The sequence below is a fragment of the Eleutherodactylus coqui genome, chromosome 13 (genome assembly GCF_035609145.1).
Source record: "Eleutherodactylus coqui strain aEleCoq1 chromosome 13, aEleCoq1.hap1, whole genome shotgun sequence".
NCBI lineage: Eukaryota > Metazoa > Chordata > Amphibia > Anura > Eleutherodactylidae > Eleutherodactylus > Eleutherodactylus coqui.
In genome coordinates, this window is record NC_089849.1 from 59,307,406 (window position 1) to 59,326,947 (window position 19,542).

The 19,542-nt window shown below is 46.1% G+C and overlaps 1 protein-coding gene across 2 annotated transcripts in view; it reads right to left on the reverse strand.

Annotated features, from left to right (window-relative positions):
- The window catches only part of MTCL2 (microtubule crosslinking factor 2), a 74,925-nt gene extending 56,838 nt beyond the window's left edge, over positions 1 to 18,087 (reverse strand). For both annotated transcript variants that reach the window (XM_066587523.1, XM_066587521.1), the window contains exons 1-2: positions 17,479 to 18,087; positions 1,747 to 1,971 (exon numbers count right to left, since the gene is read on the reverse strand). In XM_066587523.1, the coding sequence (XP_066443620.1) occupies positions 1,747 to 1,971; positions 17,479 to 17,952 (699 nt within the window). In that variant the 5' untranslated portion in view covers positions 17,953 to 18,087. The remainder of the gene's footprint in view (positions 1 to 1,746; positions 1,972 to 17,478) is intronic.
- Between the last annotated feature and the right edge of the window lie 1,455 nt (positions 18,088 to 19,542).

The following is a 19,542-nucleotide window of genomic DNA, read 5'->3' on the forward strand; positions in this document are numbered from 1 at the left end:
TTGTGATTTGCGCACTGAGACAGCATCATCAGTCATGAGCAGTACTGTACCCGGGGGAGGTTTACATGTGGCATATAGGCGGCTTATCTCCATGCGGAAAATATGCAACGTACACCATACAAATCAAGTGGATGGCAACTCAAAAAGGGTGAACGCAGACGGGCGGAAATTCCACGGCGAGATTTCCTGCAGAATTTCTGCTTGTACACACTGCCATAGGATTGCATGTGTGCACGCAATCCTATGCAGACAGCCGCGATTTGACCGTTTGAAAACTTGCGCAGTGAACAAATCGCAGCATGTCCTATTACTGTGCGAGCCTTGCACTGCGAATATGCAGCTGTGCGCCAGCCGCGCATAGCAGAGACTAGACGCCGGGAGGAGGTGAGCCGCAGGTCACTACAGGGGCACGGCTCGCATCCCGCTGCGAGAATTCTGGCAGCGGGATCCGACCATCTGCATTCACCCAAAATCTGATCCGTAAGCTGTGCCGGTGCGGAGGCTAGCCTGCTCCCCCCACTGGTCTCTACATCGGGGTCTCCAGCACTGACACATGACTGATGCAGCCAATCACAGGATGCAGCCGTTATCATCAGGTGCCAGAAGACCGGCGGAGGAGCAGGCAAGCCTCTGCATGGAGAAGAGTAGAAGATGGAGAATCGTTCCACAACAGCAAATCTGCACCGAAATACTGCATATTAGCCGCTATAATAAATGTCCTGCAGCGCATGAAAAAAGGACTGATTTTATCTTGTGTGTTCGTGTGTCACCCACGTGTGTTGTAGATCATGTACACTTTCTTAAAATTTATTTTGTTAACTAGTGTCATTGTCCGCTCTCATACAAAAAAGGTGCCATGTTCTATCTGTGGGCATGCCCTCGCATGGCCCATTGTTTTCAATAGGGCTGGCGGCAGCATCACACCGCGTGCTTGGTGCACGCAGTGTAATGCGAGGTCTCCCATTGAAAACAGAAAACGCTCTGCGATTCTCCAACGCAGCTGTCAGCCCCAGCAGAAAATTACTACTTCCCCGCAGTGATGGAAGGCGGTTTTAATACAAGAACAACTCGCATGTTGGCGAGTGCCATATTGGCCAGAGTTTTACGGCCTGATATTGCAGTGGCCTGGGTGAAATTAGCCTTAGGGATACATGTAGATGTCCTTGCTCTCATCTCCTAATTGCTGCAGTAACGTAAGGGCTTGTTCACACAAGCGTACATACGCTACATAGGCGTACATAGGCTTCTATGGGAGCTGCAGGCTGATTGCGGCCAAGATGGGACAAGACCTACCTTTTCCAGTCACGCATTAAAGCGGGCGGGCGGAATCCGCAGCGTATATGCTATTTTTTCAGTTTTTTCAATTTTTTTAGTCGTCGAATTTTACGCACCAGAAAATGATCCATCTGAACTAATGAATTGGGACTCCAGGGCTTCATATGGCCACGGTTTTCGGCTGACATTTTATTGCGCCAAAATAGCCGCGATTAAACGTTCATGTGAATAACCCCAAAGAATCTGGTATGTTGATTTTTATCATGTACAATACTTGCTTCCCCGGAGAGAAGTTCAATCAGGTGTCTGGTCGCATTTTATCCCTTTCCCTATGCCTGAAAATCTGCGTACTCTGCTGATCTTATTATATGAAGTCTGGTATTATTAATCATCAAATAAAAAGAAAACACTAAATCCAAAACTCAAGGAGTTCATGCAACCATTTAACGTCCAATTACTTCTAATTATTACCTTGACATCCTGCTCCAGGGTACTGATGAGCTCACCATCCACCTGTCCCGTCTGCGCCACGCGTAATCCTCTGCGCTCTGCTTTCTTCAGCCTGTACTGCAGTATTCGGCACGTCTTGTGCACTTGCTCCAGCTGTTGTCGGAGTTCCTGGAGCTGATATACGTCTTCCTCCATGTAGACATCTCTCATTTCCAGCATCTCCGATCTCAGCTCCTCGATCTCATCCTGCAGGAATAGTAAGAAAATATGACATATTACTGCTAAAAAGTCGATTGATTTTAAGCTATATTGATGCAAGTAGTTGCCAAGCGAGTCAGCGGTGAGGCCGCAGAGAGATTACTCTGATGGGCGCAAGTCATATTTATCACCAGGTATGGGCAGACAGGATTAGAATATATATAATTAATAAATAGTAAACTGGTTATGGAAAAGGTAGTATATACAATAACTAGTCTAATACCGTATGGTGATGACATGAACACATTGTACTCGGCATTACCATGTCCGTTGGTGAACCATTTCCCCAAGCACCTGAACTCTATATAGCACTGTGATCAAACACAAAGACATTAACAGCTGAGGTCAGGAAGGGGATCTTCACGCATGGCAGAGTAGGAGCAAGAAAAGGAGAAGTGACAGCTTGAGAGGAGGCCCAGGCAGCTGTCCTACACAGGCCGACAGCTTCTCACCTCCCGGACAGGGAAGCTCTTTACTGTGGATTTGGCAGCCCACTAAAACCAAGTTGAATACACCATGAATAATTCAAACAAAGTAACATGTCCAATCTGCCCGACACGTCCACCTCCCATCAGCGGTGTATGAACCTAATCTTCATTAGATAGATCCTAGGGAGGAGGATGCACCATCATCTGCTCAACTAAATGGACACTGCTTTCTAAGTCACTGGCAGCAGGCATGGCTACACCCTATGACCGAAATTAAAAAGTGAAACAAAAAGTTGCTGCAGGCCGTATATAGATATATTCTCTAACATTTCAGTTACCCGTCTATACCTTTCCCAGCCACCATGCCAATAGTTACAATATTGGAATTCTTGTCAGACAGGTCTACAACAATTTTACTTCTCTTGCAAAAAGGAAAAGAACTGCAATACACTTCATAGTCCATGCAGACATTAATTTGTGCATGGGTCATCATGCAAGTAAGGTAGAATTTAAAGAGGACGAATCAACTCTCCTGACAGGTCCGTTTTAACGAAGGCTTGCCTTAAGAGCCACTCCATTAAATTTTTCCTAATTTTGTAACTAGCCCAACAGTGCGTGTGTAATTTTATTTATATATATATTAACTTGTTTAGTCATTCCTTTCTATCTGAAACACCTGGAGTGCTTTTCTTCAGGTGGGTCACATGATCTCATTGTAACCACCTAAGATTAAAGGCGCCTTAACACTGGCGATAAAAATTGCACGATTTTTGAGCAATACGAGAGGGAGTAAAAACGCAAAATTATGAAACAAATGATTTTTAATTGTTTCATTTACATTTGCGATGTTTTCACTCATGCAATGTTGAGAGAAGAAGAAAAAAAAAACCGCAGCACGTGCTGTCTTTTTGCATTTTTTTTAATCATCTCCCACGTTTCCCTAATGAAGCCTCCTTTTAATCACATCGCAAAACACAAACTTGCATTTTTTTGTGTGATGCGTTTTTAACATTAGAAAGTCCTGTTGACCTTCACGTTAGAATCGTGGCAAAAAAAATTAATTAATAAAAAAATTTTTAAAACACAAGAAAAAAAACCTGCGAGAAAAATCGCTAGTGACAGCGATGTTTTTCAAAGATAAAGCATCACTGATGCTCAGACATCTCAAACAAAATTGCGCTTTTGCCACGGCAATATTGCAATCGCCAGTGTGCAAAGAGCCCTTACTTGGTTTATGCTCTCTCAAGGAGTCAGTCTAATTACGGTGTGGTGGATCCTACCACACAAGCTCTTTAGAGGGGGCACATTAGCTCCTTTCACAATTAGAGGCTTTTGTCACACAGTTGGGTCCATGAACACGGGCATTTAAATAGTTGCCCCCAACATCAGACAGTAAACAGACATCCCGCCCGTATGCAGTTTTTGTCCGGGGATCGGACACGCTGCATTTTTTTTCAAAATACGGCCTATTCATCCAAATACAAAAAAAAAGCGCATGTAAATACACCCATTCCAGGGCATGGGTGCCATTTCCATGACCAAAAATCGGATGGAAAAACGTCAACATGCATGTACCCTTATAATAAGGAGGAGATCACAGCTCATCCTCCTGACCGTATAATTAAGTTCTGCAGCGCAGTGATAATTACACGGTTCTCCCAGCAGGCAGAGAGGTTTGAGGCTCTAGCTGCTCATGTGATGATGTATCATGGGATAGAAAGAAAACAACCAGGTGGTGTCTGATCAGATGGAACACTGCACTTAATGGAAGTAACTGCAGCAACACAGTGTGACAGAAGGTAAGGATTTAAAGAAAACAAAAACTTTTTTTGCTTGAGTTAGGCCTCATGTCCACGGGCGGATTTTTGCTGCGGAATCCACAGCAGGCGGTCCACTCCGGATTCTGCAGCAATAACCCTCCATAGCACGCTATAGAAAAGGGATTTTTCATGCCCACGAGCAGAAACCAATTGTGATGGGAAAAAATAAATAAAAATTGCAGCTGCTCCATTTTACTGCGATTCCCGCATGGATGTCTTTCATTAAAGTCAATGGAAGTCATCCAACCCGCAGCCCGTAAGCAATTGACATTTGTGGGAGGAGCAGGAGATTTAAAAAAAGAAACCAAAAATTTGTACTGCGCATGTACGCCAGCGGACACTTCCGCACACATCCGCAATACAGAACTTCAAGACGCAAATAGGTACACAGGTCGCCGGCAGCAGGCACAGGCGTATTCTGTGTGGGATACCCAATCTGGAATCCGTGCATGCCCGTGGACACAAGCCTTAAATCTGATTTACTGCCATTTTGCAGAGGCACAATTCTAACTTTCATCGCAATCGTGAAATTGATATTAGCTCTGCCCCTTGCGAGTGGGCATAATCAGGCTGGGGCGAAGTGGGGTGTGCAGGACGCTGGGGAGAGAGGACAGTAATATGGGTTGTGTGCACAGTACATGAGGGGCTGCGATGACTGCAGGGTGTGAAACCCCATTCTTCATGTATATATAACTAACATTCATACCCCATTCTTTTATACACGGCAATTCCTTCATAACTACAGACCAGAAATGTTCCATTCAATTCTGATTATACATATCATGGAATTGCTCTGTATGCGATTCCTTTAACGAGGTGGGGGGGAGGCGTTTTGGTATTTCTAGGTTTGTTTGGGGGGGGGGGGGGTTGCTAAAACAAAGATTTCAGTGTTACAGGACCCCCACCAAAACAAAGTTAAAAGGGTTGTGCAAGCATTTAAAAAAAAGAAAAAAAAGTTATCTCCTATCTACAGGATCAGTGGGAATATAGCTGCTGGGACCCGGGGTCTCAAAAGTCCTCACATGAATGGCGCAGCAGCGCACTCTGCTCCTTCCATTTCAATGCAGCTGTGGGATAAAGCCGAGTGTAAGCACACACCTATCTTTATTGAAATGTGAATGCTCAACCAACACCGAATTCATACAGGGACCTTCGGGGCCCCTGTTCTCAGGATCAGTTAAGGTCCCAGTGGTTGAACCCCCACCAATCAGGAAATTATTCTCCATTTCGTGGATAAAGGCCCATTTAGAAAGAATGATTCTCGCTTAAAATTTGCTCAAAGCCATCTTTTGAGCGATAACGTTGCGTCTAAGTGCACAGACATCGTGCAGTTTTCCTGCACGATTCATTTCTCGCTCAATTCTAGTTTTCTAGAATTGAGTGATGAACTCTTATCAGCGGCGCAGGCTGTTATCACAGTCAGCAGCGCTTATAAGAGTCTTTCAGTTTGTGTCCCGCTGGTAGTTCACAACGGGACTCGAGCTGGAAGCGAGGAGAACAATGCATTGTTTGCTTATGCAAAACAGCTGTATTGTTCGCCGAGTGATAGCGGCAGTGTCCCGCTCCGCCTGCATAGCTCTTTATTAGCCAATTAGCTACTATAGACTATGCAAAGATGATCGCTCAAAACACACTCATCCGCCTCTTCAACATTAAGAGGGAAAGGTATCCCGTTTTATGCCAAAATTCTGGCATATTAAAAAAAAAAAAGTCACTAAATTTGGTGCATGGCGCACTTGCAATATGCAACATTTTCTCACATTTACATAACAAGGTTGGTCTTCTATAGGCCACAAGTTACAAACATTATTTGGACTCCAGTGAAGGACTATTGTACAATCTGCATACACTAGAAAGCTTGAGGCTTTGTAAGGAATGTCGAGGAGATAGGACTACTTCTGTGTCTAAATGCGGCCTTCAGACTTTATAAACACACCAGCCCGCTCCCCAGCATCCCGGCAGCTCTTACATAAACAGATCTTATCCTGCACAGTTTCTCAACAAACCTGATCATAGTTGCCGCTTATCACATGAAAATACAGCCCGGGCCAAAACATGTCAAAGCTTGTGGTGGAGAGCTATAATGATACACGCTTGGTCACTGGGCAGATGTTCAAATCGGCAGATGGGGCGATCTTCCAAAGCAGACATAATAATGCAAGAGAAACCCAGATTTGAGACTTCTTGCAAAAGCGAATTACTCACAATACTCCAAGTTACTACTCGTAGCAGAAGAGCTCTTCACAGGGTACATTCATTTCCCTGTAATACCAAGAGCATAACCTCACTGCGAATAGCCAACACATGACTGTTCATGCCCCAAGACACTCGTTACTCTTCACCAGCATATTCGGGTAAGCTTTAACAACGCAGGATACAATTTTACCCACTAAAGAACTAACAAGACATCTCCCTACAACTTCTTTAAAAAAAATAGCACTATTCTGGTTGCAACTGTTCCATCTGGGAGACGGTAAAGCAGTATTACACAATGTCCCTAATATACAGGAAATACATAAGCCCCCTAAAGTGAATCTACTGCTGAAATCCACCCTTCTGATGTGTCACAAGAAGCCATACTGTCCTAAATAAGCGAAGAGAACTCTTGCTTTGGCTGACGAGATAATTTACATATTTTTTTCCCATGAAGCACTGCCTGAAAATGGGTTTCCATACACTTACTGGGTCTCTTCAATAAGAACCAGTACCGCCTGAGCTCAGTCATATAAAGCCAGGACATGCCAAGTCTAGCAGAGCAAGAAGCCCTCTCTGCCTAATTATAACTAATAGAGGAGGGACAGGAGAAGGGAAGCTCTCTATGCAAAAGAGCTGTCACCATTAGTTTTCCTATACACAACTGTATTCCCAGAGCACAGATTACAACCGGGCCTGCAGTGCATGAAACATCTTGTGGGGTTGTGTTGCAGGACCACCATGAAGAATTTGAAACAAATATCAGTTCAATTCTGTTGGTTTCCCCTATAAAGTGTAGAAGGCCTAGTCCAATATTAGAACTTTACATAAAATCCGCAAGCATACATAGGCCAAATAAAGATCACTACAAAGTCTAAAAAAGAAAAAAAAAATTTTTTTTAAAAGTTGCTCCAACTTTCCAAAAAAGGAGACAGAAAAGGAAGATCACCTCCCTGAACACCACAAGAGACAAAACTCCATGCCTCAGATCTGTAGAAATGAAAACAGTTCAAAGAACGACAACAAAAATGCTGCACAGCATACACCATAAATAGAGTAACAAAAAATGCACAACCCCCAAGTCTAGTATAAAAGAGGAAAAAGGGGGGCTGATGGGAGCTTTCAAGTATATGGAGTCATTATACAAAGTTCAGGAAGGAAGCACGATTGCTAGAAGGAGCAGTAGAACAAGAGGTCATGTGCAGGGATTACGAGGTGGAGGACTGCGCTATTTATTTACACCAAGCAATCTGCAGAGCAGTAGTATGAAAATCCAGACAACGGCCCAAGAGAACGATGCAAGACAATCTACAGTATATGTATGGATGGAACAGGACCACCAAAAACTAGATTAATAGCTTGATGGTGGCTTTGCACAGGACAGCTTTCAGAGGGGGGAATAATAAATCGCTCAACACATGACCCAACAGTGTACTCAACGAGAGATCCCTTAATAGTCGCTAATTACTTTGTGTCAGCTCACTGAAATGAAGTGGCTAATGAGAGTTTTTGCTCAGTCGTAAAGGACTGCCAACCACAGTGAATGGAGGCTGGAGGCTGGTAAAGATCTCCGGAGCGATCCGCCTCCATTCAGTGAGCGACTATTGCTCCTGTGTGAAAGCACAAAAGCAATAAGTCATGGGATGACCATCAGACGCTTAAGCACCCAACAGTCATCCCGTGTAAAGCCACCCTATTCTCAGCCTTTGCAGGAAGCCAACATTAAAAGGGAATATGGCATCTGATCTTGCTGAAGAGTCCAGTGGGCGGTGCCATCAGGGACACAGATACTTATGAATGCATGGTCATGCAAGGAAGGTTGGCAATCATTGATAAGACCATCGACTGGACTCCAAGCATAGAAAAGCAGGGATTTAAAGGCAACCTGTCACCTCCCCACAGCACAACAAAACTAAGTTATGGAGCCATTAGGGGAGGTAACAGGGCGGCAGGTGATGTATTTTTTATATACACCCCCACTACCCACGGTGACCCTCTCTGGAGATTGAAAGATCTCTGTGAGCCGCAGAGCTCCCATAGACTTGTATTAAATGAATAATGTACAGGTTCTACTGAATCTCTTCCTATGCATATAGGGAATGGAGAAGTACCTCCACAGGTCCACCTATTAGGTGACTTCCCTAGAAGTCTATGTTTGACCTTCCAACTGCCCTTGACAACATGACTAAAGATATAAGCCAAACTATAGCCTTCTCCATCAGGAAGATCCCATCTGCAGATAGGCTGCTTCATAGCCCTTTCCCCCCTTGTCATACCTTCTTCACAGGGAGCACTGCATGACCTAGACTCCCTATGCCAACTAGGTGCTTTCCTCAAGGAGAAACTTGATCACTCCAAACCCATGTTAACCCCTTCATGCTCTAGTACATATGCATGTCCTGGGTACAAGGAGTTTGTATGCAGCGTGATCAGGGGTCAACTGCAAGCCATACATGGCTGGTGTCGGCTGTCTTTGACAACTGACACCCAGCCACAACAGCCATGGTCAGCATTCATGCCAAATGCAATTGTTAACCCTTTAAATGAGGCTCAATTCTGACAGTGGCATAAAAATTCCCCAATTGGAATTTGGGGTTCCCCAAACATCCCCCCTCTCCCTCGATGCCGTTTAGTTGTCATGGCTGCCATGGGCCTTCTGACGACCCCTAGGGCTGTCATGTATTTCTGCCTATTAAGACAGGCCTGTGGTCTGTTAGTACAATGCCTAGTGTTATTTTTTCAGTTACAACATATCTGAAAGATTACTTTGTTTTTCTTAAGCAAAAATGCACACAACCCATATTTTTGGGCGTAATTCCACGGACTGTACACGGCCCCATTACAGCCTCTGAAGCTATAGACACAAGCGATTTTTGCATAGACCAATGGTCTGCCCCATTTCCACAGACAAGAGTAGGGCGTACCAGTGTGCAGCGTCCATATATGTCGGACAGCACATGGACAGGCGTCCGAGTGCTGTCCAATACACGTTGCACCTCCGTATTTTGGGGGGACAACTCACAGTTAGGGCTGTGTGCCCCTTAGGGTACACAGAGCAATAAGGCGCAACATACATTCTATTCAATATGAAAAGGCCCCTTTAAGATCAATCCGCGACCCTTCCATCTGTCGATGAGATCCACACCAATCCGATCATTCGGAATGTTAGAACCTGTGGTTCAGTGTGGAGAAGACGCTGACCAAAGACGTTTTTCAAACTAGTTAAACTGGGTAGTACTAATAGTAATACATTATGCAGAAGATTAAATACACCACAAGATCACTGTTGTGTTTCAGCAGCTCAAGGCCTTTTACATGGGCCTTGCCCATTTAACCCTTTGCAATCCAATTTTGGATTCAGGGTTTCCTAGGGAGTTTTCTCTTTCTGCCATCATACAATGGCGCCACCTGCTGGCTAGAGACAGTACTGCGGTATTGGACATGCTGGGGAGGCCCCGACAACAGAGCGACCAGTAAAATACAGTAAGAATACCCTGCCGGATGTCTTCCAACATCGGAAGCTGTACAGTCTTCATTTACAAGGTCTTTAGACGTCAGACAGTGGATTGGGAAGGGTTAACAAATGACAACCAACACCACAACATTTCCATCAGAACCGTTACTGCCGTTTACAATCGGCTCAGGATTTCAATATGGGAACGAACGATCGTTGATTCAATCTTTGTCCCCACGCATTTGTTGGCAGCACATCGCCTCTTACACAGGAGATGTGCTGCAGGTGAGCAAGGTTTTCTTTCTATACCTGCATAAAAAGATCCAGTTAGATGACAGATGAGCGTTTGCCGCCATGGTCCCACAGGCCAATGAATATTCATATGAACACTTGTGCCCGATCATCAGCTATGTAAAAAGCCCTTTAGACATCAGCAGAAATGGTTTTATTTCATTTTTCTCTATTATTAGGCGCACCGACTACCCGTCTCCTTGGCACTCAGCATTTCTGCTGTAAATAGAGCAGAATTGCCAAGAGACCGAATGCACTGCCTTTTGTCTTCCAGCTTTCCAAAGACGGCAAATAACACCAGGGAACATCAGCAATAGCATTATCACAGTACTTCCCGGGAGCTCCATCACATCCATATCACTGCATCGTTAGTAGACTAATTAGGTTTTCTGCTGATCTGGCATAAAGCTGCCCAGGGCTTTAAACCAGTGCCCACCTGCCCAATGTATTCCCTGTTAATCCAGGCATGTACTAGCTTGCCAGCGAGTGCCGATATAAACCTCTGGAGCGGAGCTGCTTCTGCTCATATAGCCGATCTAGAAATGCACTTTCCACAACAACCCTCATCATGACGTACAACAAACATAAAGCCATACCAGGTTTGCCAGAAAAACTGGGAAAGCACCGGACAGAAACCAAACAGACCGCCATTATAGTCAACGCGTCCGTTGGCCGCCATCGGAAGACGGATCCATTTAAGCAGTGGAATCCGTTTTCCTGAACCCATTACGTTACAAGAAGACAAAAGCCATAAGAGTGGTGTGAGAGAAGCCTTAGCTTAATAAGGTTTCACTCTATGTACAATGTCTTGATGAAGCGTCACTTAGAGGGGACGCGTCACGTGGAAAGTAGTTTTCAATCCGCCACCTTAGTGTTAATCGTGCAACAGAGGCAGGATAGACACATTACACACACAAAAGGGTGATTTTGTATTCGTACGGAATCTTATTTTGAAGGCTGTGTGCCGATTATGCACAGCCTTGAGTCAAAGAGCCGGCGCCATGAAGCCTCCGAGTCTGCATGCCATTGCCTAAACTCAGACTCTCCTCCTGCCACGTCTTCCCACACACGAGCAGTACATTGGTGAAGGCAAGGTGTATACATCCCACTTTACAGCACATATGCAAGAAAGACACTACCGGTGCTGAAATTAGGGCAAAAGGGGGCGATGGTGAGCAGGAGGAGAGCCGGATTTAGGCAGCGATGCCCCGACTAGAGGTCGTGCATTTGCATAATCGGCGCACAGCCTTCAAATCAATATTTCCTGCAAAAACAATGTCTGTCCTACTTATATTGCACCGCCAAATGTTATGGTGGCAATTGAAAGTGACAGGTTCCCTTTAAGCCGCATGCAAACGGGCAGATTTTTGCTGCAGAATCTGCACCAAATAGGGTCCATGGCATGATATGGGAAATAGATTAGTTGCAATTTTCACTTGGGGAGGGGAAAAAAATAAATAAAAATCACAGCATGCTTCATTTCTGCGCGGATTCCGTGTGGACGGCTTCCATTGAAGTCAATGAAAACCATCCAACCCACAGCCCATCCGCAATGACATAGCAGAAAGGTCACAGGTGCCCACGTCATCGCCTACTGACGACACGGGAAAAATAAACATTTGAACAAAAAAAATCTGGGCTAGGCGTGTCTGACGGTGAGCTGTCCGGACCATCCGCAGTACAGATGAAAACGGGGGGAAAAAAACACGTACACAGGGTCGCCGGCCGTGGTCAGAGACGGAATACGCTGCAGGAACCCACATGCAGAATCCAGCCTTGCCGTGTGCAGGCGGCCTTGATTATTAGGTTTTCTCAGTCATTCATTCATTCATTCATTGCCTGACGAAGGAGCTCTTGTGCTCCAAAAACTTGCAAATATAGTTTTCTTCTTAACCAATAAAAAGTTATCACGTCTGTAATACTTCGCTTTTTTCCTATACAAGACTATTTAATATAATAGACTTTAACTACCGGACACGTCCCTCTCCAGCTTGTAAGACCCAGGAACAGATATTTATACAGCCCATTTGGAATTATGGTAGTTTCCGGGTGACTTAATGGAACGAAGAACAAGACAGAGAGGGACTGTGTGAGAAGTTTGGGTCGCACACTGTCCCAAGCAACAAGAGTCATCTGGAAGCAATTATGGTAGAAAGCACCAAGTGGGGGGAGGACATCCTGTGCGGCTCAGTATACAAAAGATATACAACAAGTTAGCTAGTTGAGCCCATACAGCGCATGTGGCTGAGGGACGATTAGTTTTACAGATGAGCAGAGTAAAATGAAGAATGGGCAGATAATCCTGTAGTAGAAACATCAGCTGATACATAATGTCACCGGCCTGCAAGCTACACAGGCTTCCCCATCCAGACACGGCCTGCAGATGTGACCACAAGTCATAAACTATGGATGTAATCATTTTTCAGAAAATTAGGCAATAAGAAACCAAAATGACCCGAGCTAAGAGTTATATTTTAAAATTCTGCTTGCAATTGTACAACCATGACACACCATAGACAATAGGGCTAGTACAAATATTGTCAGTGTGCACAAAGGTGGGGGGTCTCAAGAAAGGTGCATTTAGACTGAAAGATGATCGCTCAAATTACAGTTTGAGTGACAGTTTTGAGCAATCATCTTTGCATAAAACTCTTAAGTAGCTAATTAGGTACTCAAGAGTTAAATGCAGGTGGAGCGGGACACCGCTGATAACTCCGAGAACAGCAACTGCTTTGTATATGCAAACAGCTGCTTTGTTCTCGGAGCCGTCAGCCGGTATCCCGCTGAGCTGATAGCTGCGAGAGCTCCATGCAGGATACGAGCTGAAAGAATAACATCATCTGGTATCCTGCAGAGAACTCAGCGCGCTGCGCTGATAAAGGCTCATCGATAGTTTACTAAAAAAGTCAGCGATGAACGAACAGTGCACGAAAAGTGCGCGATGGTCGCGCGATTAGACACAGCGATTATCGCTCAAGGATGGCTTTTGAGCGAATTTTGAGCAATAATAGTTCTGTCTAAATGGGCCTTAACACGTGCAATGGTGGACCATCTTAAAACTATTTTCACAGAATTATTTTTTTGCCTAGGGATGCAACTACTGCTGGGAGAGCTCTGACAACCCCGGCCCCCATGGGACTGATTACTATCAAAGGGTGGATGAATACTATAAAAGAGGACAGCATACACAGCTTTTACCCTCGTAGCTCAGCCATCCCCACCTCTCTGTTCCCCGGTAGTCGCATGTCTGCACTTGAACACTGCAGTCCATTTCCAGCCTCAGGCGTATGAACCAGGGGGCCTGGAGACACTTTTACTGTGTATAGGGCATTAAAAGCAGCACTACATGTGTGTGGTCTATAGGTGGCACAAAAGGAATTGGGGGTGGGTGCATGTAGCAGAGCTGTGTGTGTCGTGCATGTATCAGAGCTGTGTGGCGCATTGTGCCACGAGAAACACTGGTACTATAATTTCCTAATAATTACTACTCACTTATACAGTCTGTAAAGCGCCTTTGTAGAGTTAGTATCTACCACTATATGGTCAATCATCACGCTTGAGGAGGGGTAAGTGCCCATTCTAAATTTTACTACAGGGTTTAGTCTTTTCTAGTATGCCCCTGTATTTTCCCTTTATTTTATTTTTTAAATCCCCATGGAAAAGAACATCTTAAGTCAGAGGCACATGGAGGTACAATATGGCCACATAGATTTCTATGGGTGATGTATTGTGCATCTAAACACAGATAAATAATACGGCGCTCTGCATGAGGCATCTTGGTGCATTAGGCCACTCTCATACAGGCGTTTTTTCACAGCGTTTTGGCAGGCGTTTGAGATGCCCGCTAAAAACGCTGTACTGAGCCTCCACTGATTTCAATGGGGCTACTCAGACGAGCGCCTTTAGTGTGGCATTTCTAACGCCACGCTAAACGAACGCTGTCTATTTTAGTGTGTTGCGGCACCTTTTAACGCACTACATCACCCACTGCAAGAATAGGGTGCGTTAAAAAACGTTGTCAAAACGCATTTGAAAAACGCCATTCCAAAACTATGCATTTTTACAAACTTTTTTTTTATTTATAGGTTAAAGGGGTTGTGCCAAGATATAAACTTATCCTCCTATCCACAAAATAGCAGATAACAGCATGATTTGTGATGGTACAACGTATAGGGAACCCCACAAGAATGGAGTGGAAATTGCGCATACGCGTCACCGCTCCATTCATTTCAATGACAGTACCAGAGATCGTCTGTATTCAGCAATTTCTGGCCCTCCCACTGGAACAAACGGAGCTGCAGTCATGCGGAGACCTTCAGGATCAATGGGACAGGGGATAACTCTATATCCGTCCACAACCCCTTTAATCACCTCTTGCTCCAAAATAAATTTTAAAACTAGCACACTAGCGAAAAAAAATTCATTCGATGATCAGGCAGAACGATGCGAGACATGTGATACCACCAGGACTTCGGGCCCCAGAGATGTTCCCTATACAGGTCACATGGGCCTTGTAATTAATCGGTTCAGTATTGTATACATCACAGGTGTTGGGGGCAGGAGACTGGCTGCAGCCTTTACATGGGTAAACAGGCATGACACGGCTGCAGACAATGTAAACACAGACTGGCGGGAGGACAGGAACGTCAAGACTGGAGCAGAGGAGGATTTACAACATTTAAAAATATATATTTTTTTTTTTATTTAATTCCCTCCCACCCACCGGTGTTTAACAGATCAGGCAACCCCCTTTAAGCACAGGGTTAATGTTGTGAACACAGCGGCGAGATCAGGCTGGAGTATCCAGGGGAAATAAGGGAAGCATGGAAACAATTGGTAATTTTAGCGATGCTGCTGAAAGGAAGACAATAAGTCTGGGTGAAGCCGCTGGTTATTAAAGAGACATCATGAAGTGGACCGAAGAAGTGAAACAAGGAACATCTACATTCTTCATACACACAAGTCTCCAGGACTGCTACAACACAAAGTGCTCGGCCAACTGAATGCCCCTATTCTGCCCGAAGCCACGTTACCATTATACTAAGGGACTGCTATCGGAGAGCCATGCACTGTAATGGCATTACATGTCACAGGGCCCCCGATCGGGCCACGCATGGGGTGCATAGAGGACTGTAGTCAGTCACCAACTGCCTCTTGGCTGCTGTTAGCAGGCAGAACTACATCAGCCCCTGCTAACGGGCAAATCCTCCAGACGGTGACAACATCCACCAGCCTCGAAAGGGGTGTCATCATCCAAATCCTCTGGGCCCTGTAGTTCCCTAGACCGAAGAGCCACAGGCTTCACGAGCTCCAGCACCCTACTGTCATATACAGAGTGGCAACCCTCCCTGCCAACCACTTCATTCTTGTCTCCTTTTCTGGGCAGTGTGCCCAACCAAATTTCCAACATTAAGATGTTTTTTTTTTCCACCAACTCCAAACATGGTATAAACTTTCACACTTGTCCTTAGAAAACACTTCAGGAGGGGGAGGGGGGACACCTGGTGCAAAACTTCACAGACAGCTGATATAACAAGTCTGAGGAATCCCAACAGCTTTCTGCCGCCATGTAATCCCGAATGACCAATCTGAAGAGTTCGTCTATATTGTCCCCTCTTCTATCGTGGCCCGTTAGACCTCATCCATACTTGGAGGACATGACGTCATACAAGTAGAGATGATACCCAAGGTCGGTGGAGGCAGGGGTGCAAACCTGCTGTCTAAAGATGCCAGTCCTGTACCCACAGCGAAAGTACTGGATAGCAAAAGGGACTTAGATCAAGACACATGTCCATGACCTCATGTAGTGTCATCGTGACTGGTGGATCCTTCAGTCATGCCGGTGGTGTACACTGATGGAATTCCACACTTTTTAGTTATTTCCGTCTTTGCATCTTAAGTAAAAACTTATCTCCTCCTCCCATTCATAGGATATATAGTAATACATACAACACAAGACTATCTTGATCACAAGAAGGGAAAGCATGGAAACCCTTTAAAGGGACCTAGATACGGATGACCTATCTTTAGGACAAGTATTCCCTTGTAGTATTGATGACCTATCCTCAGGATCCTCCAGCAGTCCGCTGATCTCAGCCCCGGCACTAGGCCAGATGTTGACAGTTCCGTCCGCATTGGGGTTGGAGCCTGAAGTGTAATAGAAGGCTTGGTTCCAATGAAATCAATGGGGACTATACCTTCTATTGCAATTCCTGGGTCCAACCAAAACAGACAGAGCCGTCAATATCCTGATGAACGTCATTGATACAGCAAGGGGTTAAAGGCCCAGAATACCCCTTTAATATCATATCGGTAGGGCCCGACTCCGGGCAATCAGCAACTTGAAAAGAACACACAGCGGTATATTATATAGAGGGGGTGCCTTGAGTTGCTGCCCAGTGCCTTTCACTTGAATGGGCCTGAGATGTAGGAAGGTCATGTGACCGACGAATGTGACGTCACAGACCAAGAAATAGTCTGCAGTAAGCACTCAAACAGCTGATCAGTGTAGTTGCTGGGAGTCAAACCCCCACTGTACCAAAAAGGGGGAAAAGCTCCTTTTAGGCTAGCTTTATATGTGCCATCATACAACTTTTTCGTTCCATACATTAAAGGGGTGGGCTGAGTACAAGACTACTTTTAAGAGTGGATACAATAACAGTACCGGTATTCACCCGTCCTCTCACCGGCCATTCAGCACTGCAGCTCCCGCAACCCTTCCGGTCTTTGTTTAGAAATGGCTATCACTTGACCCCTGCAGCCAATCAGAGTCCTCAGCGGTCAGGTGCCACTCTCCTGGCATCATGGTTCCCAACATGATTGGTGATGCCAGCAGGATGGGACCTGACTAATGCAGCCTCTGATTGGCTGTAGGGTTAAGGTAATAGCTCCTTCTTAAAAAACGACAGAGGGCCGCAGCAGCTAAAAAACAATTAAGTCTCACGCCTCTAATGGAAACGCCCCCTAACTACTGCATTGGCATACGATTTCCATCACCTTCTGTGTTCCAGGACACATGGCACATCAAACCCATTGATTACTTTTCTTCTATCAGCCATGAGGCCATGCATCTCCAGCCAAAACCCCTATTGTGATAGAAGGGCAACCCAAGTCCACCGCCTACAATTTTGGACCAGTTTACTACATGAGTAGATAGTTAATGGGCACCATGGTCAAATTGCAATGGGCAACAGGGCATCACCAGGTAACCTGATGCTCCTATAAATACATGGCATTATAGGAGCAGTGGATTGTGTTCCACGCAGACCCCGCCCACGTCGCTGCTAGTCCCGCCCCCGCGGACCCTCACCTTCAGGTAGTCGTTCTCAGAGCGCAGCTCGTCCATCTCCCGCAGGAGGCTCTCAGTTCCTCCATCCAATAAGTCCTCGGTGAGGTCGGAGAAGGCCAGGGAGGTGCTGCACGGCAGGCGGCTGGAGGCTGCAGACACGCCGCCCTCCTCGCTGCTCCCCCGGCTGCTGCTGTTCTCCTCCGAGGCGCAGGAGCCCTCCGAGCTGCTGTCCGTCCCCCGCCGGGTCCCCGGGACCTTACTCTTCCCTCCCGTTCTGGCGGTGGGAGTTGCCGGCTTCTTGGTGCTGCCGGGAGAAGGGAGCGGACGGCGAGGTCCGGGCGGGATAACGCTAAGGGACACCGGGGAAGGTCTCCGAGCCTTAGACAGGGACCACCCGGTGAGATCCTTGGGTCGGGCCGGGGACGGAGCCCGGTTTAGCTTCTTCTTTTCGGGTACCGGGGGAGGAGTGCCCCCTCCGGGCCCTGCCGGCTCCATCACTGCCCCGGGCGGCGCTGGGCGTCTAGACCGCTCCCGCTAGAATCCCGGAGACACGCGGTGAATCCTCGGGCTGCTGCGTCCTCCCTCCCCGGGGCTGTCAGTGGTACTGGCCGGTGTGTGCTCCCATCTAACGGCCGCTGATGTGTCTGCTGTGCGCATCGGATGCATCTACTGCTGGGAGGAGGGGGAGGCGCTGGAGCGGAGGAGCGGCCAGAGCAGGGAGGGGGCGCATCCTGCAGCAGTGTGAGCAGACTGCCGCACGATGATGGGGATGTAGTGGGGTCTTCTGGGGGTCGTGGGAAGCAGCTGGGTCATGAGAAGTGTGGGAAGAAGCTTATGGGTAGGGGAGGGGGCACATATAGACATAACCTGGCACCAGGTCCCATCCATAGAAGTGTGCCGTACAGCTGGGGCGTGTGCGTTATACCGCCGCGTGGATGGGGCAACTCACAGGGGGATTTAAGCTACCGGGAATCGTATGCAACAGTAAAAAATACGCGGACGACCCCGTTTGACCTCCCATATATTTGAGGATTTTTTTTTTTAAGCCTAGGTAAAAAAAAGTAGATTTTTCTATGTTTAACGTACATATTTTGCTATCCAGCAAGTTAGGGTACACTCACATGTAGCGGATTTTAGTGCGGATCTGCTACATATATTACGCTGCAGATTTTGGTTCTGATTTTGACGCAATTTCACTCTTAAATGAAGGGGTATATTCTGCTGTGGATCCGCAGCAAAAAAAAAAAACTGTCAAAAACCTCGATTTTTGTATCAAAAATGTCTCGCAGCACTTCAGGAAGCAGCGATCCCACTGACAGCCGTAGGATGATCCCACTGACAGCCGTAGGATGATCCCACTGACAGCCACGGCGGCGGAGCGCTTCAAATGGGAACCATCACACTTACGTGCACCTAGCACGCAGTGCAATGCTTTGCCAGCCCCATTGTATATAACAGGCGATGCGATGTGAGGGAACACCCAAAGATAGGACGTGCTGCGATTTTTATTCCCGCACCCCGATGTGATGCGGGGGGGGAGTAATCGCTCATGTGTATGACCCTATTCAAAAGAATGGGGTTCATATTCATGCACGCTTTGTGCATCTCACAACACACAAGATTCTCGGCCGTGTGAAATCGGCCCTAAAGGGAGAAAAAACGACAAAAACTTTATGAAGAAAAAAGTTACAGTGAAAGGCATATTTTTTTATTATAAAAATGAACAAATGTGTAAAAACGTACAGTTCTGTATAAAATGGCGTACATGTATACGCTTAACATATATTTTACCCGTACATGAGAATCCTAATGTGAACAGCCCCTTATCCGTTTCTCACATGCACAAAAATGCAAGAAGGCCCAACTGATGCCACTTCTTGTTTTCGCTGTCCCCTGACTACATGTGTGATAACGCAGCGCATCCGCATGTAACATTCGTGTTCGCTGCATCCTTTTTATGCCCCATAGACGTTTAGGGGTGATTGTGGTCTGTGAATACGGCCAGTATAGGACATGCTGCAATTTTATTTATTTTACACCCATCGGTCCACATAAAAAACGCACATCTGAATACGCCAATTTACA